General features: G+C 40.8%; 1 protein-coding gene across 4 annotated transcripts in view; it reads left to right on the top strand.

Annotated features, from left to right (window-relative positions):
* CSMD1 (CUB and Sushi multiple domains 1) overlaps window positions 1-17,186 on the top strand; it is a 963,313-nt gene that overhangs the window by 646,557 nt on the left and 299,570 nt on the right. For 3 of the 4 annotated variants that reach the window (XM_083495378.1, XM_083495379.1, XM_083495380.1), the window contains one exon: window positions 11,570-11,657. In XM_083495378.1, coding sequence (XP_083351504.1) covers window positions 11,570-11,657 — 88 coding nt within the window. Of the gene's footprint in view, window positions 1-3,920; window positions 4,026-11,569; window positions 11,658-17,186 lie in introns of those variants that run through there. The other variant, XM_083495381.1, reaches the window with a different exon arrangement.

Raw genomic sequence — 17,186 nt, forward strand, 5'->3', positions numbered from 1 at the left:
ATGAAGCTCTGTAGGAAACAAGGGAGCATTCATGTGAGGCAGCCTTGCTGTGCGTTCTGGTGGGCCTGTTCCTCGCCTTGCAAGCCTTTTCCACCTAGCCTGGGAAGGCAGGGCCTTGACTCACTCTTGCAACCAAAAGCTGAACATGGGGCTGTTCAAAGTACAAAGGATGGCCGAACAGATTCTTGGGTTGGGGTATGGTTTAGGGGCTTTTGTTGGTGGGGGCCTCCTGTTGCTGTTTTAATTGCCCTCTTTAAAATGTTTTACATTGTTTTTGAACGGCTTTTAACTTATGTGTTTTTAAATTTGGGGTTTTTGTTGTTTCAAAAGTAAGTGACGTAGCTTGTGCCTGGGAAGAGAGGAGCTGGGGGGAGCAGGGTTGACCCCAATTGCAGTGGTTCTGGGCTAGGGGATGTGTGGGGGTGGGGCAGGCTAGGTAAGGGACACACGGCACAGGCAGTTAGTGACTGTCATGTGTCCCTCCTCCGAGTTCCAGTTGTCCTATCAGTCAGTTGTCGGGGCTGCAGCTGCTGTTGCTGAATGCCAGGTTGGCTCTGACTTCTGATTATGAAGGAGGAGGCTGATCTGGTCTGTATCACTGAGAGCTGGGTTAGGTGAACATGTGGTAGAGTTAGCCACACCCAGCTATGGCCACCAGTGTGTTCTGTACAGCATCATGGAAGACTGGAGGTTTGGGGAGAGGGGAGTTGCCATCTCTTTCTCCAGGATCTCTGTCCAGTTGTGGGGAGTGGGGATCTAGAGTGGTTTGTTGGTTTGGTTTCGCTGCATTTTTGACATTGGCTGCTGTTAGGAAAATTCCTAAGGTTCCTTTCTTGAAGTAGACTTCCAAAAGCCTCTGAGGAAAGAGGAGTCAGGTACACAAGGTAGGCTCAACGAAGATTTATTAATCGTTAAGACCATGTTGGATGTTCAGCCATGAGGCTATTGCCACAAGCATGGTCTGACCATGGTACATGCCTTTAGGTTCTTCCTCTATACTCTTCTATCAAGTAAATTCAGTTTCTACTTAGAAACTCCCATTATGATATTAAGGTGTTATCCTCAATCATTCCTTTTCGGCAGATTTTGGCTTACATACTCTGTTACCTTTCTCTCCCAAACTTGTCCTTGGCAATCCTCCTTGTTTGTGCTAACTCCTATTTATGTATTTATACATACATACATACATACATACATACATACATGCCTACATACTTTTCAGGTTTATACATTTCACTGATTTTACAATCATTTTGACATTTCAAAACTTGACTTCCCCCTCTTTCTGCAGTTCGTTAAATTTATTTTAAATATCTTCTGTATATCCTAATTAATTTAATTTGCTCATTTAAGTAAAGGTAAAGGTACCCCTGCCCATACAGGCCAGTCTTGACAGACTCTAGAGGCCGGGAGCCGGCGCCGTCCGCAGACACTTCCGGGTCACATGGCCACCGTGACATCGCTGCTCTGGCGAGCCTGCACCAGCGCAGCACACGGAACGCCGTTTACCTTCCCGCTATAAAGCGGTACCTATTTATCTACTTGCACTTTAAGGGTGCTTTCGAACTGCTAGGTGGGCAGGAGCTGGGACCGAAAGACGGGAGCTCACACCGCCGCAGGGATTCGAACCGCCGACCATACGATCGGCAAGTCCTAGGCACTGTGGTTTTACCCACAGCGCCACCCGCGTCCCCTAGCGCCACCCGCTCATTTATTCATCTTTAAATATATATGAAACTGCAGGTTATTACAATAATCCTGCCAGTGTTTACAGTTTATCTGTAAATATTCAATAAACCATGTCCATTCTTTTATAAAAGGTTTGTTATCTTGATTTCTTATTCTTCTGGTAAATTTCGTTATTTCTGTATATTCCATATGTTTTTGTATCCATTCTTCCTTTGCTGGGACTACTACTTCTTTCTCGTTTGTGCTAACTCCTTACCATTACATTCCAATAAATTTTCCTCCTCTTGTCTGGCCAGCTGTTAATCTCATGTTAAAGAACATAGTTGCTTAGTTGCTGAGGGCAAGGTTGGACAAGCAGTTCTAACTCTAAGCATAGACAGCAATTTTGATTTTAACTGTTTCTATAATATCCATATCATTATACATGTCCTATAATCTAATACACACCTTTCTAACATTGTAAATTGGGGACTTTCTTTTCAGTAGGAAACAGTATAGAATAATCCTAATCAGTTGCTAACTTTTTCCTAGACTTTTAATAGCTGCATGAAAAGAGAAATTCAATAAGCAATAGTTTGCCCAACATATAGACACAGGGAGTGAAAAACTTCGCCTGCTGAATTTCCTTTTTTCCATACAGTTGGTTGAGGCACAGGAACTCTGGCAGAAAAAATGGAGATGGCAAACCTAATTTTATTCATCACAAGAGTTCACCCACATCATTAAAGCACTACATATCAGCCACAGTGTTGACTTACTTTTCTTTGTTACTTCTCCACCTTGTTTTCATGATATTCAATGAGACAGTTCATTTTATGCAGAGCTGGATTTAGTTTGTTATGGGATGTCATGCAGCTGTAGGGAATACAGCATTTCAAAAAGGAGTTTCTGGATGTGACTGTATGTCTCAGGAACACTCTGAACAAGAGAGATTTAAAACCGGAGATGAAAAATGTATAGTTTTATTCTATAGATTTTTTAAAATAGGTATGGTTGTTGCCTGTGTATGACGCGAGGCTGAAATGCTGTGCACCCAATCACAGCACGCTCCCTCCGCCCTAGTGGGTGAAGACAATTATGATAGTGTGATGGAATAAACTTGACGAGACAATGATCTGGGATTAAATATTGGCCACAACTTCATTGTGAAGTTGAGAGCCAGTGTGGTGTAGTGGTTAAGAGAGGTAGTTTCGTAATCTGGGGAACCGGGTTCGCGTCTCCGCTCCTCCACATGCAGCTGCTGGGTGACCTTGGGCCAGTCACACTTCTTTGAAGTCTCTCAGCCCCACTCACCTTTGTGAGTTTGTTGTAGGGGAGGAAGGGAAAAGAGAATGTTAGCCGCTTTGAGACTCCTGAAGGGGAGTGAAAGGCGGGATATCAAATCCAAACTCCTCCTCTTCTTCTTCACTGCTTACAGATGTAGGTAGACTTTGGCTTAGGCTTAAGCAGGGTCATGCCTGGGGTATGGACCACGTCAAGACACAGGTCCACTGATGTGGCCCAATCCCAGCGGCTGCTGGAAGCTCTATGGCCCATCTGCCCCAGACCTGGCTTCTGGACAGAGACTTCCACTTAGACCCCTCTAACCGGGTACGCTGTGATTGCACCTGCTAAAAGGTGGGATGATGACCACTTTACCCCAAACCCTTTAATGGACTAGGACAGGCATCCCCAAACCTGGCCCTCCAGCTGTTTTGGGACTACAAGTCCCATCATTCCTAGCTAACAGGACCAGTGGTCAGGGGTGATGGGAATTGTAGTCCCAAAACAGCTGGAGGGCCAAGTTTAGGGTTGCCTGGACTAGGATTCCACCCAATGCCCTTTTCACCAAAAGTTGTGACACTTGCTACGAGGAAGGCAAAATCTCCAAACGGGCCCAATTTGTCTGCAGGCAAATTCCCTCCCGGCTCTGAATACAGCAACCATTGTCAAACCATAGCAAGGTCAATATACATGATGCGAAAGGAAGCCAATGAAGGTTAAGACGCAAGTTATACAACAGCAGCATGAAGTGAAGGAGGGACGGAGGGTTGCTCTTTGGTCAACTTCACTGAGTGACCCAGGTGCAGTTGGCTTTTATTCCTAGGCAGTGGACCAGAGTGAAGACTTTCTGACTCCTGCCCATCACCCAGGCTCTACCCCCTGCCTGCCCATGATTGGGCAGTTCAAAATTTCAGGCTTGGTGGCTATCCCAACCACCCAAAGCTGCCAAATGGGAGAGGACCCAACTGCTGGCAGTGAAGAAAAGGCTTTCATCTCTGGGGGTCAGAGGGTGGTATGTGGTCAGTGGACTAAGACTACTTCCCTAAATGTTCCTGATAAATTAGAGTATTAAAGTGTGTAGCTTTTACTGCAACTCATTTGTATATATTCATTTTTATATCATTATATTTTTACCCCGAAGTGACAAAAACTCTGTTCGAGAGCTGCTCCTTTAGTTCGTTTCCTGCTAAAACCATCGCTGCATGGGAATACTTTTTGTGTAGCCCTATGTCAGCTTCCACTTACAGCTGATGAGTGGGAACGGCTGGAGCTGAGGAACAGGAAAGCAATAGTTAGTCTGTCAGGCAAAGCAACTACACGTGGATTGCTAGTGTATGGTGCTTTACATTTAATGTGTCTCTGTGATGTAAAAGCAGCTCCACCCTATGCTGACAATTGGGTGAAGCCTGTGAATATTCTAAAAATATTCAAAAGAGCCATTGTGGTTTAGTGGTTAAGAGCGGTGGACTCGTAATCTGGTGAACCGGGTTTGCTTCCCTGCTCCTCCACATGCAGCTGCTGGGAGACCTTGGGCTAGTCACACTTCTCACTCACCTCACAGGGTGTTTGTTGTGGAGGAGGAAGGGAAAGGAGATTGTTAGTCGCTTTGAGACTCCTTAAGGGGAGTGAAAGACAGGATATCAAGTCCAAACTCCTCTTCTTCTTAAAAAAAAAGCTGGGTAACAAAAAAACCAAACACCTTTGGAACTTGCCTTGAGAAAAGTAGTTTCGCGTCCGACTTTATCTGTACAGTATGTTTATGTCATGTGACAAAGACACATGAGAGCAGAAGCAGCAAAGCTGGCTGGGAAGTGCTGGGACTGCACAATCATTTGGGCCTACTAAAGTTATTCAGGCCTAACTGCTAACTGTTGAGTCACTCTGACATGTGACTTAGCAGCCAGTTTCACTTTGTGCTCTCTGTAAGATGTTAGTCAGAGTCAGTCTGCCTCAGCTGTGAGCAGAGAGAGAGGGAACCTTCTTCTCTGAAGCAATGATGACCTGGACCAGAATCGACCAAATTTGGATTACTAGTGGGTTGGCTCCAAAGATTAAGAAAGTGGAAATCTGCCCAAAGACTTGCTCCGACCATAACGCCGTGAAGATGGAGATGAAATTTACAACAACTGGTTAATTCAAATGGAGGATGAATGACACCCTGTTTCGAGATGAGGAGATCCACAGAAAGGCTCAAAAAATTTTAAAGGACTATTTTGAAATAAATTTAAAAACTGATGTAGAAAAAAGAGTGATCTGGGACGCAAGTAAAGCTGTGATGCGAGGATTTCTAATTCAACAAAATTCAGTAATAGATAGGTAGCCGTGTTGGTCTGCCATAGTCAAAATAAAAAATTCCTTCCAGTAGCACCTTAAAGACCAACTAAGTTAGTTCTTGGTATGAGCTTTCGTGTGCATGCACACGTGTATCTGAAGAAGTGTGCATGCACACGAAAGCTCATACCAAGAACTAACTTAGTTGGTCTTTAAGGTGCTACTGGAAGGAATTTTTTATTTTGACTATGGCAGACCAACACGGCTACCTATCTACTACTGGAACCATGGAAGGCACCACATTGAGCCGCATGAAATGGAAGTCCATCAACCTCACTGTGTATCTGAAGAAGTGTGCATGCACACGAAAGCTCATACCAAGAACTAACTTAGTTGGTCTTTAAGGTGCTACTGGAAAAAATTCAGTAAAAAAGAGAAAGCAAAATGAGAAGAAGGATAAGATCTTGGAAAAAATAAAAGAAGGAGAGAAGAAATTGAGATCAAAACCAAAGTCCCAGGAGATTTTGAGAGAGATTAAGTTATATCAGACACAATATATGGAATTGATGAATCAAGAGATTGAATGGAAGATAAAGCAAATGAGACAAAAGACATTTGAATCTGCAGATAAATGTGGTAAGCTTCTGGCTTGGCAATTGAAGAAAAGACAGAAACTAAACACAGTTACAAGCCTAGAAGTGGATGGAAAGAATATATATAAACCTAATGAGATTAGAAACTGTTTTTTGAGTTATTTTAAAAAATTATATGCACAAGGACCGCAGAAGGAGGAGGACATAGAGAAATTCCTTAAAAAGTATGGATTACAAAAAATCTCTCATCAAAGTAAAGTGGATCTAAACCAGAGAAAAACAGAACTAGAGATAGAGGGTGCCATTCAAAACATGCAACTGGGCAAATCTCCAGGACCAGATGGATTGACTTCCAAATATTATAAAGCATTGAAGGAGTGGTTGATACAACCATTAAAGGAAGTCTGTAATGAGATTTTAGAGGGGAAAAGGGCACCAGAATCGTGGAAAGAAGCGTATATTACACTCATACCAAAAACAGAGACTGAAAAGACTCAACTTAAGAACTATCGCCCAATATCATTACTTAATGTGGATTACAAAATTTTTGCAGACATTTTGGCAAAAAGATTGAAAAGGGTGTTGATGGAGAAGATTCATAGAGACCAAGCAGGCTTTCTCCCAAAAAGGCATTTATCAGACAATGTGAGGAATATAATAGACATTTTGGAACTATTGGAGGTGAATATAAATACCAAAGCAGTTTTGATCTTTGAGGACGCGGAGAAAGCCTTTGACAATATTTCTTGGAGTTTTATGAAAAAGAATCTTCATGGGATGGGGGTAGGCCAAGGATTTGAGAATGGTATGGGTGCTATATATTCTGAACAAAAAGCAAGGTTGATTGTAAATAACGTGATAACGGAAGAACTTAAAATAGAAAAAGGAACACGACAGGGGTGCCCAATCTCCCCATTACTCTTTATTTCTGTTCTGGAGGTGTTGCTAAATATGATTAGAGATGACCAGCAGGTAAAAGGGGTACAGGTCGGAGCTAAACATTATAAGCTAAGGGCCTTCGCAGATGACCTAGTATTGACCTTACAAGAGCCAGACACTAGTACAAAAAGGGTGTTGGAATTAATTCAAGAATTTGGTCAAGTGGCCGGGTTTAAACTGAATAAACAAAAGACTAAAGTTTTGGGGGGGAAATTAACAGTCATGGAGAGGGAGAAGTTCCAGAATGAAACAGGTTTGACAGTGGTTAAGAAGGTGAAATACCTAGGGGTTCATTTGACATCTAAGAATTTGAACTTGTATAAAGACAACTATGAGAAATGTTGGTCAGAAATTAAAAAAGATCTAGAAATATGGTCAAATTTGAAATTGTCAATGTTAGGCCGAATTGCAGTTATTAAGATGAATGTATTGCCCAGAATGTTATTTTTGTTTCAAACATTGCAAATTCTTGACAAGATGGACTGTTTCAAGAGGTGGCAGAAGGACATTTCGAAATTTGTCTGGCAGGGCAAAAAGCCCAGAATAAAATTTAAAATACTGACGGATGCAAAAGAAAGAGGGGGATTTGCCCTGCCAGACTTAAAATTGTACTATGAATCAGCAGCGTTTTGCTGGCTGAAAGAGAGGATGCTCCTCGAGAATACAAATATCTTGGATTTAGAAGGTTTTAATAATACATTTGGTTGGCATGCATATCTATGGTATGATAAAATTAAGGTGCATAGGGCCTTCAAAAATCATATTGTCAGAAAAGCATTATATAATGTTTGGATAAGATACAAAGATTTGTTGGAAAACAAAACCCCTAGATGGTTGTCACCCTTGGAGGCTAAGGCGTTGAAAAAGCTTAATATGGAAGCCGAATGGCCAAAGTATTGGGAAATTTTGGAACAAGATGGAGATAAGTTGAAGCTACAGAGTCATGAGAAATTGAAACCTAAAGTAAGAGATTGGCTCCATTATTATCAAATAATGGAGGTGTATAAACAAGACAGGAAAATTGGCTTCCAGGTGGAGAAATCAAAATTAGAAACTGAACTGTTAGAACCCAATACTAAGAATTTGTCAAGAATGTATAACTTGCTGCTGAAATGGAATACACAAGATGAAATAGTTAAATCAGCGATGATTAAGTGGGCACAGGACATTGGTCATAATATTATGTTTGCTGACTGGGAATGGTTGTGGAACACCGGTATAAAATTTACGGCATGTAATGCTTTAAAGGAAAATATTATGAAAATGATTTATAGGTGGTACATGACCCCAGTCAAGCTAGCAAAAATTTACCATTTGCCTGACAATAAGTGTTGGAAATGTAAAGAAACTGAAGGTACCTTTTATCACCTTTGGTGGACGTGCCCGAAGATTAAGGCTTTCTGGGAAATGATATATAATGAAATGAAAAAGGTACTTAAATGTACCTTCCCTAAGAAACCAGAGGCCTTTCTCTTGGGCATTGCCTGCCAATTGGTGTCAAAGAAAGATAGAACATTTTTTATGTATGCTACAACAGCGGCAAGAATACTCATTGCAAAGTATTGGAAGACACAAGATCTACCCACTCTGGAAGAATGGCAGATGAAGGTGATAGATTATATGACATTGGCTGAAATGACTGGCAGAATCCGTGATCAGGGGAAAGAGACGGCGGAAGAAGATTGGAAGAAATTTAAAATCTATCTTAAGAAATATTATAAAATTGATGAATGTTAAAATGTTGAGGTTCTTTAGAAAGATAAGGAGATTACAGCGATAAAAGATCAAGTTAAAGAAAAGAATAATGAAGGAATATATTTGTTAAGATTAAATTTAGGATTTGCAGAAACAATTCGGAAATTTTGGATGCAGAAAGGGGAGGTTTGGGGGGGTCCGAGAAGTGAGGTTTATGAAAAAAAAAGGATACGAAATTATACATGTTTGTTTGTCTTTTATTTGTTTGTATTGTGTATAAAAAATTGTAAAACCAATAAAAATTTTATAAAAAAAAACACAGCTGTGAGCAGAGTCGGTATGCTATCTCAGTCAAACTGTTTGGAACCATGTTGTTTATGAAGAAGTTGATTTTAATTCAGTAAAGCTTTTATTCTTTAAAACTCTGCATTATTAATTAACGCTGCACGTCAGTTTAAGTTAAATGTTGATTTTTAATCCATGTGAAAATATTATTTTTGGTGGTTTCTCAATTCTCATGTTGTCATAATTTCTGCCACTTGAAGACAGATACTGCTAAAGGGAAGAAAAGTATTTTGTATAAATACAGAGGGGGGAAAACACACACACACACACACACACACACACACACACACACGATTTCTGATTCACTAGCTGGGAAAGATAGGAACAGTTTATATTCTGTGCCTTTTTGAATTAATAGCCTAGCCAAGGCAAAGATTTGTGGAGATTTGTATGCTGAAATGTACTGTAATGAATGCAATTTTCAGTTTTATGGGGGAAGTAATACTTGCGGCCAGCAATTTGGCACTTAGAACATGAGCTTTCTATTTGCAGGTACGTAGATTATATTACAGTGACTAACAAAATTGAGATATTAAAATCTTAAAGCAACACATTTTCAACTTCTGTCATCTTCCTCTTTTCACAAGTGTGCATGAATGTGTCTCTGTGTGTGCGCATATGTGTGTGTGTGTGTGTGTGAGAGAGAGAGAGAGAGAGAGAGAGAGAGAGAGAGAGAGAGATACGCCAAGCCTTTCATCTGTTGCCTGTGAATTGTGATGCCTTTGGAACAGACAGAATTAATTTATTTTATCTCTTGATTGTACATAACCTGTTTGTCGTCATGCTTCCCCATCACCTCTGCCAACTTGACAAAAACAAACATACCTAGTCATATTGCCTTATCACATTTTTAAACCTATCACTGCTTTGAAACAAAAACCGTATTTTACACCTACTCTCCCATCAATTCTCAATTTTGCACAATGAAATCATTCTAAGTTGGTACATGTGGGTTCTTAAATCCCTGCCTGATCACCAAGGGTCTTCATGGAGATCAATGAGGTTTTCAGATCCACCATGATTTGTTGATCTTATTTGCAGGGCAGTGTCAAAATAGTGTTGGGCACATTTAAATCCCATTTGTTTTAAGCAAGAATAGTAATAATTTGATGGAGAATTGTGTTTGTCCTTTTGAGTATTATATGTACAATTTTTCAATTTTGAATTGTGTGGGTTTTGTTTTTTTAAGTATGATAGGAACACAATTCAAAATATCCAGTGCCATGTATCTATGGTCTCAAAAAATGTGTAGACTGAGAGGTTCCAAGATTGGCTCAAATTCTTACCAAAATTTCTGAATACCCCCCATGCCCATTGGACTCTTTCTCATTCCATGTTTTGGAAGATATAAGGTCATCTAAAGTGAGTTGGATAGTTCCTGAGTGTTTTAAAATATTTTTTTATTGTGTTGTTACTACCTATATTTCTTTTGTCTCATTCTTCCCTGCTTTAATCATTAATTGATTTTTCTAAAAACCACAACAACAACAACAACAACAACAACAACAACAACAACAACTGTAATCTTGTTTAAGTATCTTGGCATGAACAGGCAGGATGAAAATTGAGTGACTAGATAAATGGGTAGTGAGTCATACCTAGTTTTGCCCCTCCACTGATGGAATTATCTTTGATCCAACAGAGGCTTGGAAGGGGAGGAAAGTTAATTTTCACAAATCCTCCACTCCCTTCCGCATCTCACCAGGGCACATGCCATGCTATTCCAAGGGCTCCTCTAACTCTCTGGAGCAGATTTGGGGGACATAGGGGAATCATTTCCCTTTCCCCCCTCAATGGAAGCCTTTGCTGGATTAAAGAGCCTTCTGTAAATGGAGAGATACAATTGAATATAATCCGATATATATTGATCTGACGGAAACCAAGGCAGCTGTCAGCACAGGGATGGCTAGCCAGAGATCACAATTATTTGCACTGGTGAATTTATCAGCAAAACCATGTCCGTTGAAATGCAGTGCCAGAATGGAATCACAGCACTGATGAAGCAGTAAAGTCATCCCTGTTCTAAGTACTTATATATATATTTGGCAGCACATGAAGTTTTCGGACTGATGAAGCAGATGCCAAAAGTCAGGTTCCCATTATTACTTGCCAGTTATTCTCAAAACGAGTGGGTTTTTGTTTCTCTGTCTGTGATCCAACTCACATCACCACTGGGGACATGGTGACTACATGTTGGTTTTATGAAGCTGATTTATCCCACATAAAGTTTCTCTCATATATTATCTAGTTGTAATCCCCATGAAAGGTATTAATATTCCCTATATAGCAGGTGGCAAAATGGAGTGTGAGTGATAAACATCTAAAGCAAGATTTGTTTCCTTTGTAATTCCTATGCATTTTTTAAAAAAGGAACAAATAAGTATTTTTTTTCTTGCAAAGCAGACAAGCCACAAAATGTATAATCTACCAGCTACCTCTCCCTATTAACCAGACTAGAATTAATAGAAAAAATTCTGTAACTAGAATTAATAGAACTTTCAAAAGTGTGCAGGATAAATTTATATCGGAATGAGCACCAAAACAACAAGCCTCCATAAAAATTGCATGTAGGAGTGGTTATGAAATCAAGCAACTCTATTGCATTTTTTATCCTATATGGATTTTTTTTAAAACCTTGTTCTCCTTATCCACTCAGGCATTTTAACTTTACAACTTTACCTCCCTGAAGTCGTATTTAAAGTATATTGCAAAGAAGGTCGCATATTAATCTTCCGAAACTTAACTGTTAATTCTTTTTTTCCTGTCTGCTACAGTGAGTCAAGGTGGGGACGCAGTTGCATCAGACACATGTCCTGATCCAGGTGTTCCTGAAAATGGGAAAAGAACAGGCTTGGATTTCCGGTAAGAGTTTTATATGTCTGACTTAAAAAAAGAGTAAAATTTAATGTGAGAAGAGTGTGCTCAACTTGAAGTTAGAATTCCTCATAAAAAGTGCTTGTTCCTGTAGTTTAGTCACAGAAAATTTGGATGCAGTAACTTGGGGGTTAGGGCACCTCCCCACATGGACTTGCCACTGGTGGATTTCAAAGTGAACAGGCAATTGCATGTGAGCAAGATCTCCAGTGTGCCCTGTTCACATGGGACATACTGCGCACAGGCAGCTTCCTTGACTTCTCTGTATTGATGCCAGGCTGCAAATATGCTGCAGTCATTTAGAATGTCTCCATACACGTTTGCTAAGCATTTCTCTTAGCCCAAAGGTACTTAGATTATAATGGTTCTGGTAGCCTACAAATTAGACTATTGCAATTGGCTCTGTGTGGCACTTCCCTTGAAGGCAGTCCAGAGGTTGCAACTTGTGCAGAATTCAGCAGCCCAGAGATTGGCTGGGACATTTACCCTGAAACAGCTGCAAGGGTTGCCTGTCTGCTTCTCAGACCTTACTATGAAGGGTGGGTAACAATTTGGCTGTCTAACCATCTTACAAAAATAGTAGCATGCCCAAAACTGCAACTCTTGGGTCACTGAAGGAATGACAGCTCCTATAACCTTTTCCTAGGGCCAATAATTACATCATAACAATACCTGGATGAATTAAGCTGCATCTGTTTGTGAATAGTGTGTACACAGTTCCAGACTGGAATAGTGTCCCATTAATTATGCCATATTCAGAGCAATAAGTCAAAGGGTTGGAGGGGGTTGCTTTGCGATGGTTTTATGACTAGATAATAAACGAGTATTATTCTAGAATCCTATATTGCGTGCCTTGAACAATATTTTGCACGCCATGATACCCCCTATTAAAATAAAGTGCCTACATTGCTGAACTACATAGGGTGGTGGTGATTCATATAATATCAGATATGCTGCTTTGAAGTATGACATACCTAGAAAAGCTGTGAACCTACCAAGGCACTTGCTGCAATTGCCGACTCTGCTATGGGAACATGCATAAAACCCAACAGCCTTAGTAATGGATCTGGAGCAATGTAATAATAATGGCACTGCCGAGCAGGAGAGAAACATTGAATTAGGAACTGGGTCTCAAAATGGTTCTACCTGGGGATTTAAACCAGGGATTGGGAAACTGCGGCCCTCCAAATGTTGCCAGATTCCACCTCCCATCAGCTCCAGACAGCATAGTCAGTGGTGAGGGATAATGGAAGTAGAAGTACGAACAGCAGGATCCCCATTCCTGGTTTAAAATATCCCTTTTCCTACATTTAGTTTCATTCTGGAAGTCATGGTGGGGGGCAGTGGCGTAGCGTGGGTTGTCAGCACCCGGGGCAAGGCAAGTAATTTGCGCCCCCTAACCCGTGGATTTGCGCCCCCTAACCCTAACCCCCAGATGTTGCGCCCGGTGCGGCCGGCCCCCCCTGCATCCCCCACGCTACGCCACTGGTGGGGGGGGGGAATAATCTATTTTGTCAAGTCAACAGTTCTTTCTCTCTCTCTCTTTCTTTTGGAAAACCAGTACAGTGGTACCTCGGGCTAAGAACTTAATTCATTCTGGAAGTCTGTTCTTAACCTGAAATCGTTCTTAACCTGAGGTACCACTTTAACTAATGGGGCCTCCCCCCGCCGCTGCACAATTTCTGTTCTCATCCTGAAGCAAAGTTCTTAACCTGAGGTACTGTTTCTGGGTTCGCCGAGTCTGTAACCTGAAGCGACTGTAACCCGAGGTACCACTGTAATGGTGTATGTAAAATTTGTTCTACCTATGTATATTTCTGTAAATTTGGGGAAGCTCTTTAGATTTCCTACCTGCATCATGCCAATTTATTTTGTTGCAATCACAATGCCTCAAAGGCAGATTTGACGAGTTGCAACTTTCTTTATTCATCCCGCTAAGCAGGAAAATAGAACAGTCTTTTTAATCAAACAGTTTTCTTCAAAAAGCTAGAAATCACTCCTTCAGCAGGAGGGGAGACGAGGTAATTTGGATAAGATGAAATAATTTCATAAGCTGGAAAAAAGGACAGTTTCACCAACAGAGATGTTACCAACTTCTGTAGTGTCTTCCACTTTTCCTATGTATGTGGAGTGTTGGCATATAGGGCAAAGGGAAATTATAAAACCCATATCCTCTTCCCAGGTGCTAAAGATATGTGTTGGAGCAAACCAGTGTGAGAGCAAATGAGGACAGATCACAAATCAATGGCAGAGCACATGGTTTGCATGCAGGAGGTCACAAGTTCAGTTCCTGGCACCCTCAGATCATCGCAGATGATGATAAAGACTTCTGCCTGAGACGCTCTGAGCTGCTGACAAGTTAACAAAAGCAGCACTTAGCTAGCTATCTAAAGCATCTTCATATGTTCCATAGAATTGCTAGTGTACCCTGGAACATAAATTAAATAATGAAGGGTTTATATGAGACCTAATTAGCCACCCCAGAGAGAAAGCTGCTCCCTGCAGCTGCATTAAGTTCCAGCATCACCTCCTTTAAATCAGGTTCTGCTGAACCACTCTGCCTCATTCCTCCATCAGCTTTTATTCTATAATTCAGTCATTTGCAAGGCTGAAATACTACTTACCTTTGGAGAAGGTTGCCCATTGCATCTCAGCATGGATCCCTGGAAGTAGCCATATTTGGAACAATGGCTTACAAAGAAACACAGGGGATGGTCTTTCATGAGATTGTGATTCTTACCACAGGCAATACTGGAGGACTGGTTGAAGTGAGTGAAACAAGTCACTTCCGGGTTAGCGCCTCCGGCAATGGTGGATTTCCTCTGATCGGGAGGAATCCGCTCCGTGGAAACTAGGGTCTGGACTGCCACGGCGAGGCGCAGACCCATTAAAAACCACAGGCGGGAGAAGCCTGTGGACGTGGGATTTGGCTGGCACCTTTCGTGCCTCCCCTACTCGCGGGGAAACCCGGTTTCGGGGATCCGGAGCGACGTGGGGTGAGTGGTGCGGTGCTTCGAATCGATTGCTTTTTTCACGGAGTGAAGCCGCATTGCTGTTGCCGGAGAGCGCTGACTTTTTCCTGTGGACAATTGGACTTTAAGCAACTACCCGTGAGTAGAATGGAAAATTGGATTTCTAAACTTCTTAATTTGGCATCGAAACGGGAAGGTTTCAAACAGGAAGTCCACCTTCCTCTTTTGTAAATAGATCAAAGCAAAGACGTTGCAAGCTAAAGTCTGGAAAGTCTTTTGTAAAGGATTAAATCTCCATCGGCTAAAATTACTAACCCCCCCCCTCCCTTGGAAGCAGGAGAAGAGGGGGGAAATTCTAGATTGTTTAAGCCTGCAGGAGAGAGAGTGAAGAAAGTTAAATCACCACCGTTTCGAACCTGGGAACGGGCTGCCAGTAAGATTGACGTTTTGGGAAAGTTCATTGACTGTGAATAAAATGTATGTTGACAGATAGCTAAATAAGAGAAATATATTGTTTCCATTTTTTCCTTTTGCACTTAAAAGGAGCAAAAAAAGTAACTGAAAATAGAAACTAATTCTGTCACTGGATCTGCGTTTGATGGATACAAATAGAAATTGTTTCCCCTAGAGGGAGATTTTGAAACTGTTGCAGGAGTGGAGCTGGGGAATTTTCCAGCTGCAGAGATTAAAGAGCGTGAGAATCAGAGTCTGACCTTAGACAAGAATGTTGACAGAAGAAGCCTTAGTGATTGCATTTTGCAAGACAAGTGTTTTATTGGAACAGCTTCATGAGAAGACGGATGTGTGGATTAATAAAATTGACAATTTGGGACAAAAAATGACTGAGTTGGGACAAAAAGAGAATAACTATACAGAAATTACTCAGGAATTGACCCAGGAATCTGTTTTGACATGGCAAGCTGTGGAGAAGACGAAGGAGAAAGTTGTTGTTGAACCTCAAGTAATTCAAGTGGAGAGAGCCCCGGCCTCACAGAAGCAATTTGATGATCATAAGCCGTTGCCCTTTATGATCGAATCTAGAGAAAGCCAGATTTGGTGGGATGGAGCCTTGCTTGGACTGGAGAAGGAAAGTTGGATAGATTCTCCAATGCAGGGATGCTCTGGCCTTTGGGATCTGGATTTGGGTCAGGGGGAGAGTGGCGCTCTGAAATATCTTTTGGACTTTAGTTCTGACTACGGATAATGGGCTGACCCGTCAAGAAGGAATAAAGACATTGCTAGGTTGGAGTTTCCCCGAGATCTACTCCTCAGTGCCAAAGAAAGGAAATTAAGAACAAGATCAGCAGAAGATAAAGTAAAGTGCATGTATAAATATGAAGAAGATCTGCAGAAGGGACATGGAAGAAAGTTAAGAGCCTCGGACAGAAGGTCACCAGGTTGATGGACTATATGGTATTGATAGAAAGGACTGACAGAATCCGAGACCAGGGAGAAGAGACAGTGGAAGAAGATTGGAAAAAAAGTTTTTAAAAAATTATTTAGAGAAATGTTGCAAAATTAATGAGTGTTAGAAAAATGTTGGAATGAAATTATATGGCTTTAGTAGAAATGTTATAAGGAGTTAAGTATAAATAAGTTTTAGGGTTTTAATGGTAAGATAAGGTTAAAACAAGTTAAGATAATTAAATGACAGAAAACAGTGAAAGATGGAAAGGATTTGCTGAAATAATTAATAACTAGAACACAAAAAGGGAGGTGTGAGGAGGTCGATGAAACAAGTTAATGAAAGATAAAGATATGGAAATATTGGATGTGCTTTTAACTGTTTTTGCTTTTGTTTTTGTTTTGATGTATTGTGTCTTTTGCTTTTTTATATGTATTATATTGTAATGCATTGATTTGTATTGTTTATTTTTTCTCTTTTTCTCTCTTTTTTGTACTTTTTTCTTTAATTCTTAAACTTTTAATAAATATTATTTTTTTAAAAAAGAAGTGAGTGAAACAAGTCAGTATAACTCGGGGTGCTTCCAGGTGGCCTGATTACTCACACAAAATTGGGCTTCTTTCTTACAGTTATCCTGTTGCTTTTCAAGCTACAAAAAGCCCAGTACAAAAATCCAGGGAAAACTGCAGCAGGAAGTGCAGAATAACACCTGTGGAGTGGCAATGTCATATAACCTACACATATACATATCAGGATTAATGCTCAATAAGCGCTTACATTGGAAAATGTATATATAAATACAATAGCCATACAATATATTCAAACACACACACGTAGCTCCATTAACAGTGACAGAAAACTTTGGCAGCACACTACCAATAAACATTCAACACACTGTGACTGTTTTGTTTTGTTTTGTTTTCAGCTGCTTTAGGACTGCTATTGTTATATTGTTATTGTTTTATCATCAGATAAAAACCTCAAACACTGATCCCTCTGTATTTCAGAAGTCAGACACATTTTTAAAAACACACAACGCTCTGCACCCAGCCCAGGATCAAGGCCAGTTGCTGCAAATAAGTGAGGGAGTGGTTCTTTTCAAGGTGTGATCCAGTGGCTCTCCTCTCTCTGCAGGGAGAG

This window comes from Podarcis liolepis (genome assembly GCF_965112155.1).
Source record: "Podarcis liolepis genome assembly, chromosome: 3".
NCBI lineage: Eukaryota > Metazoa > Chordata > Lepidosauria > Squamata > Lacertidae > Podarcis > Podarcis liolepis.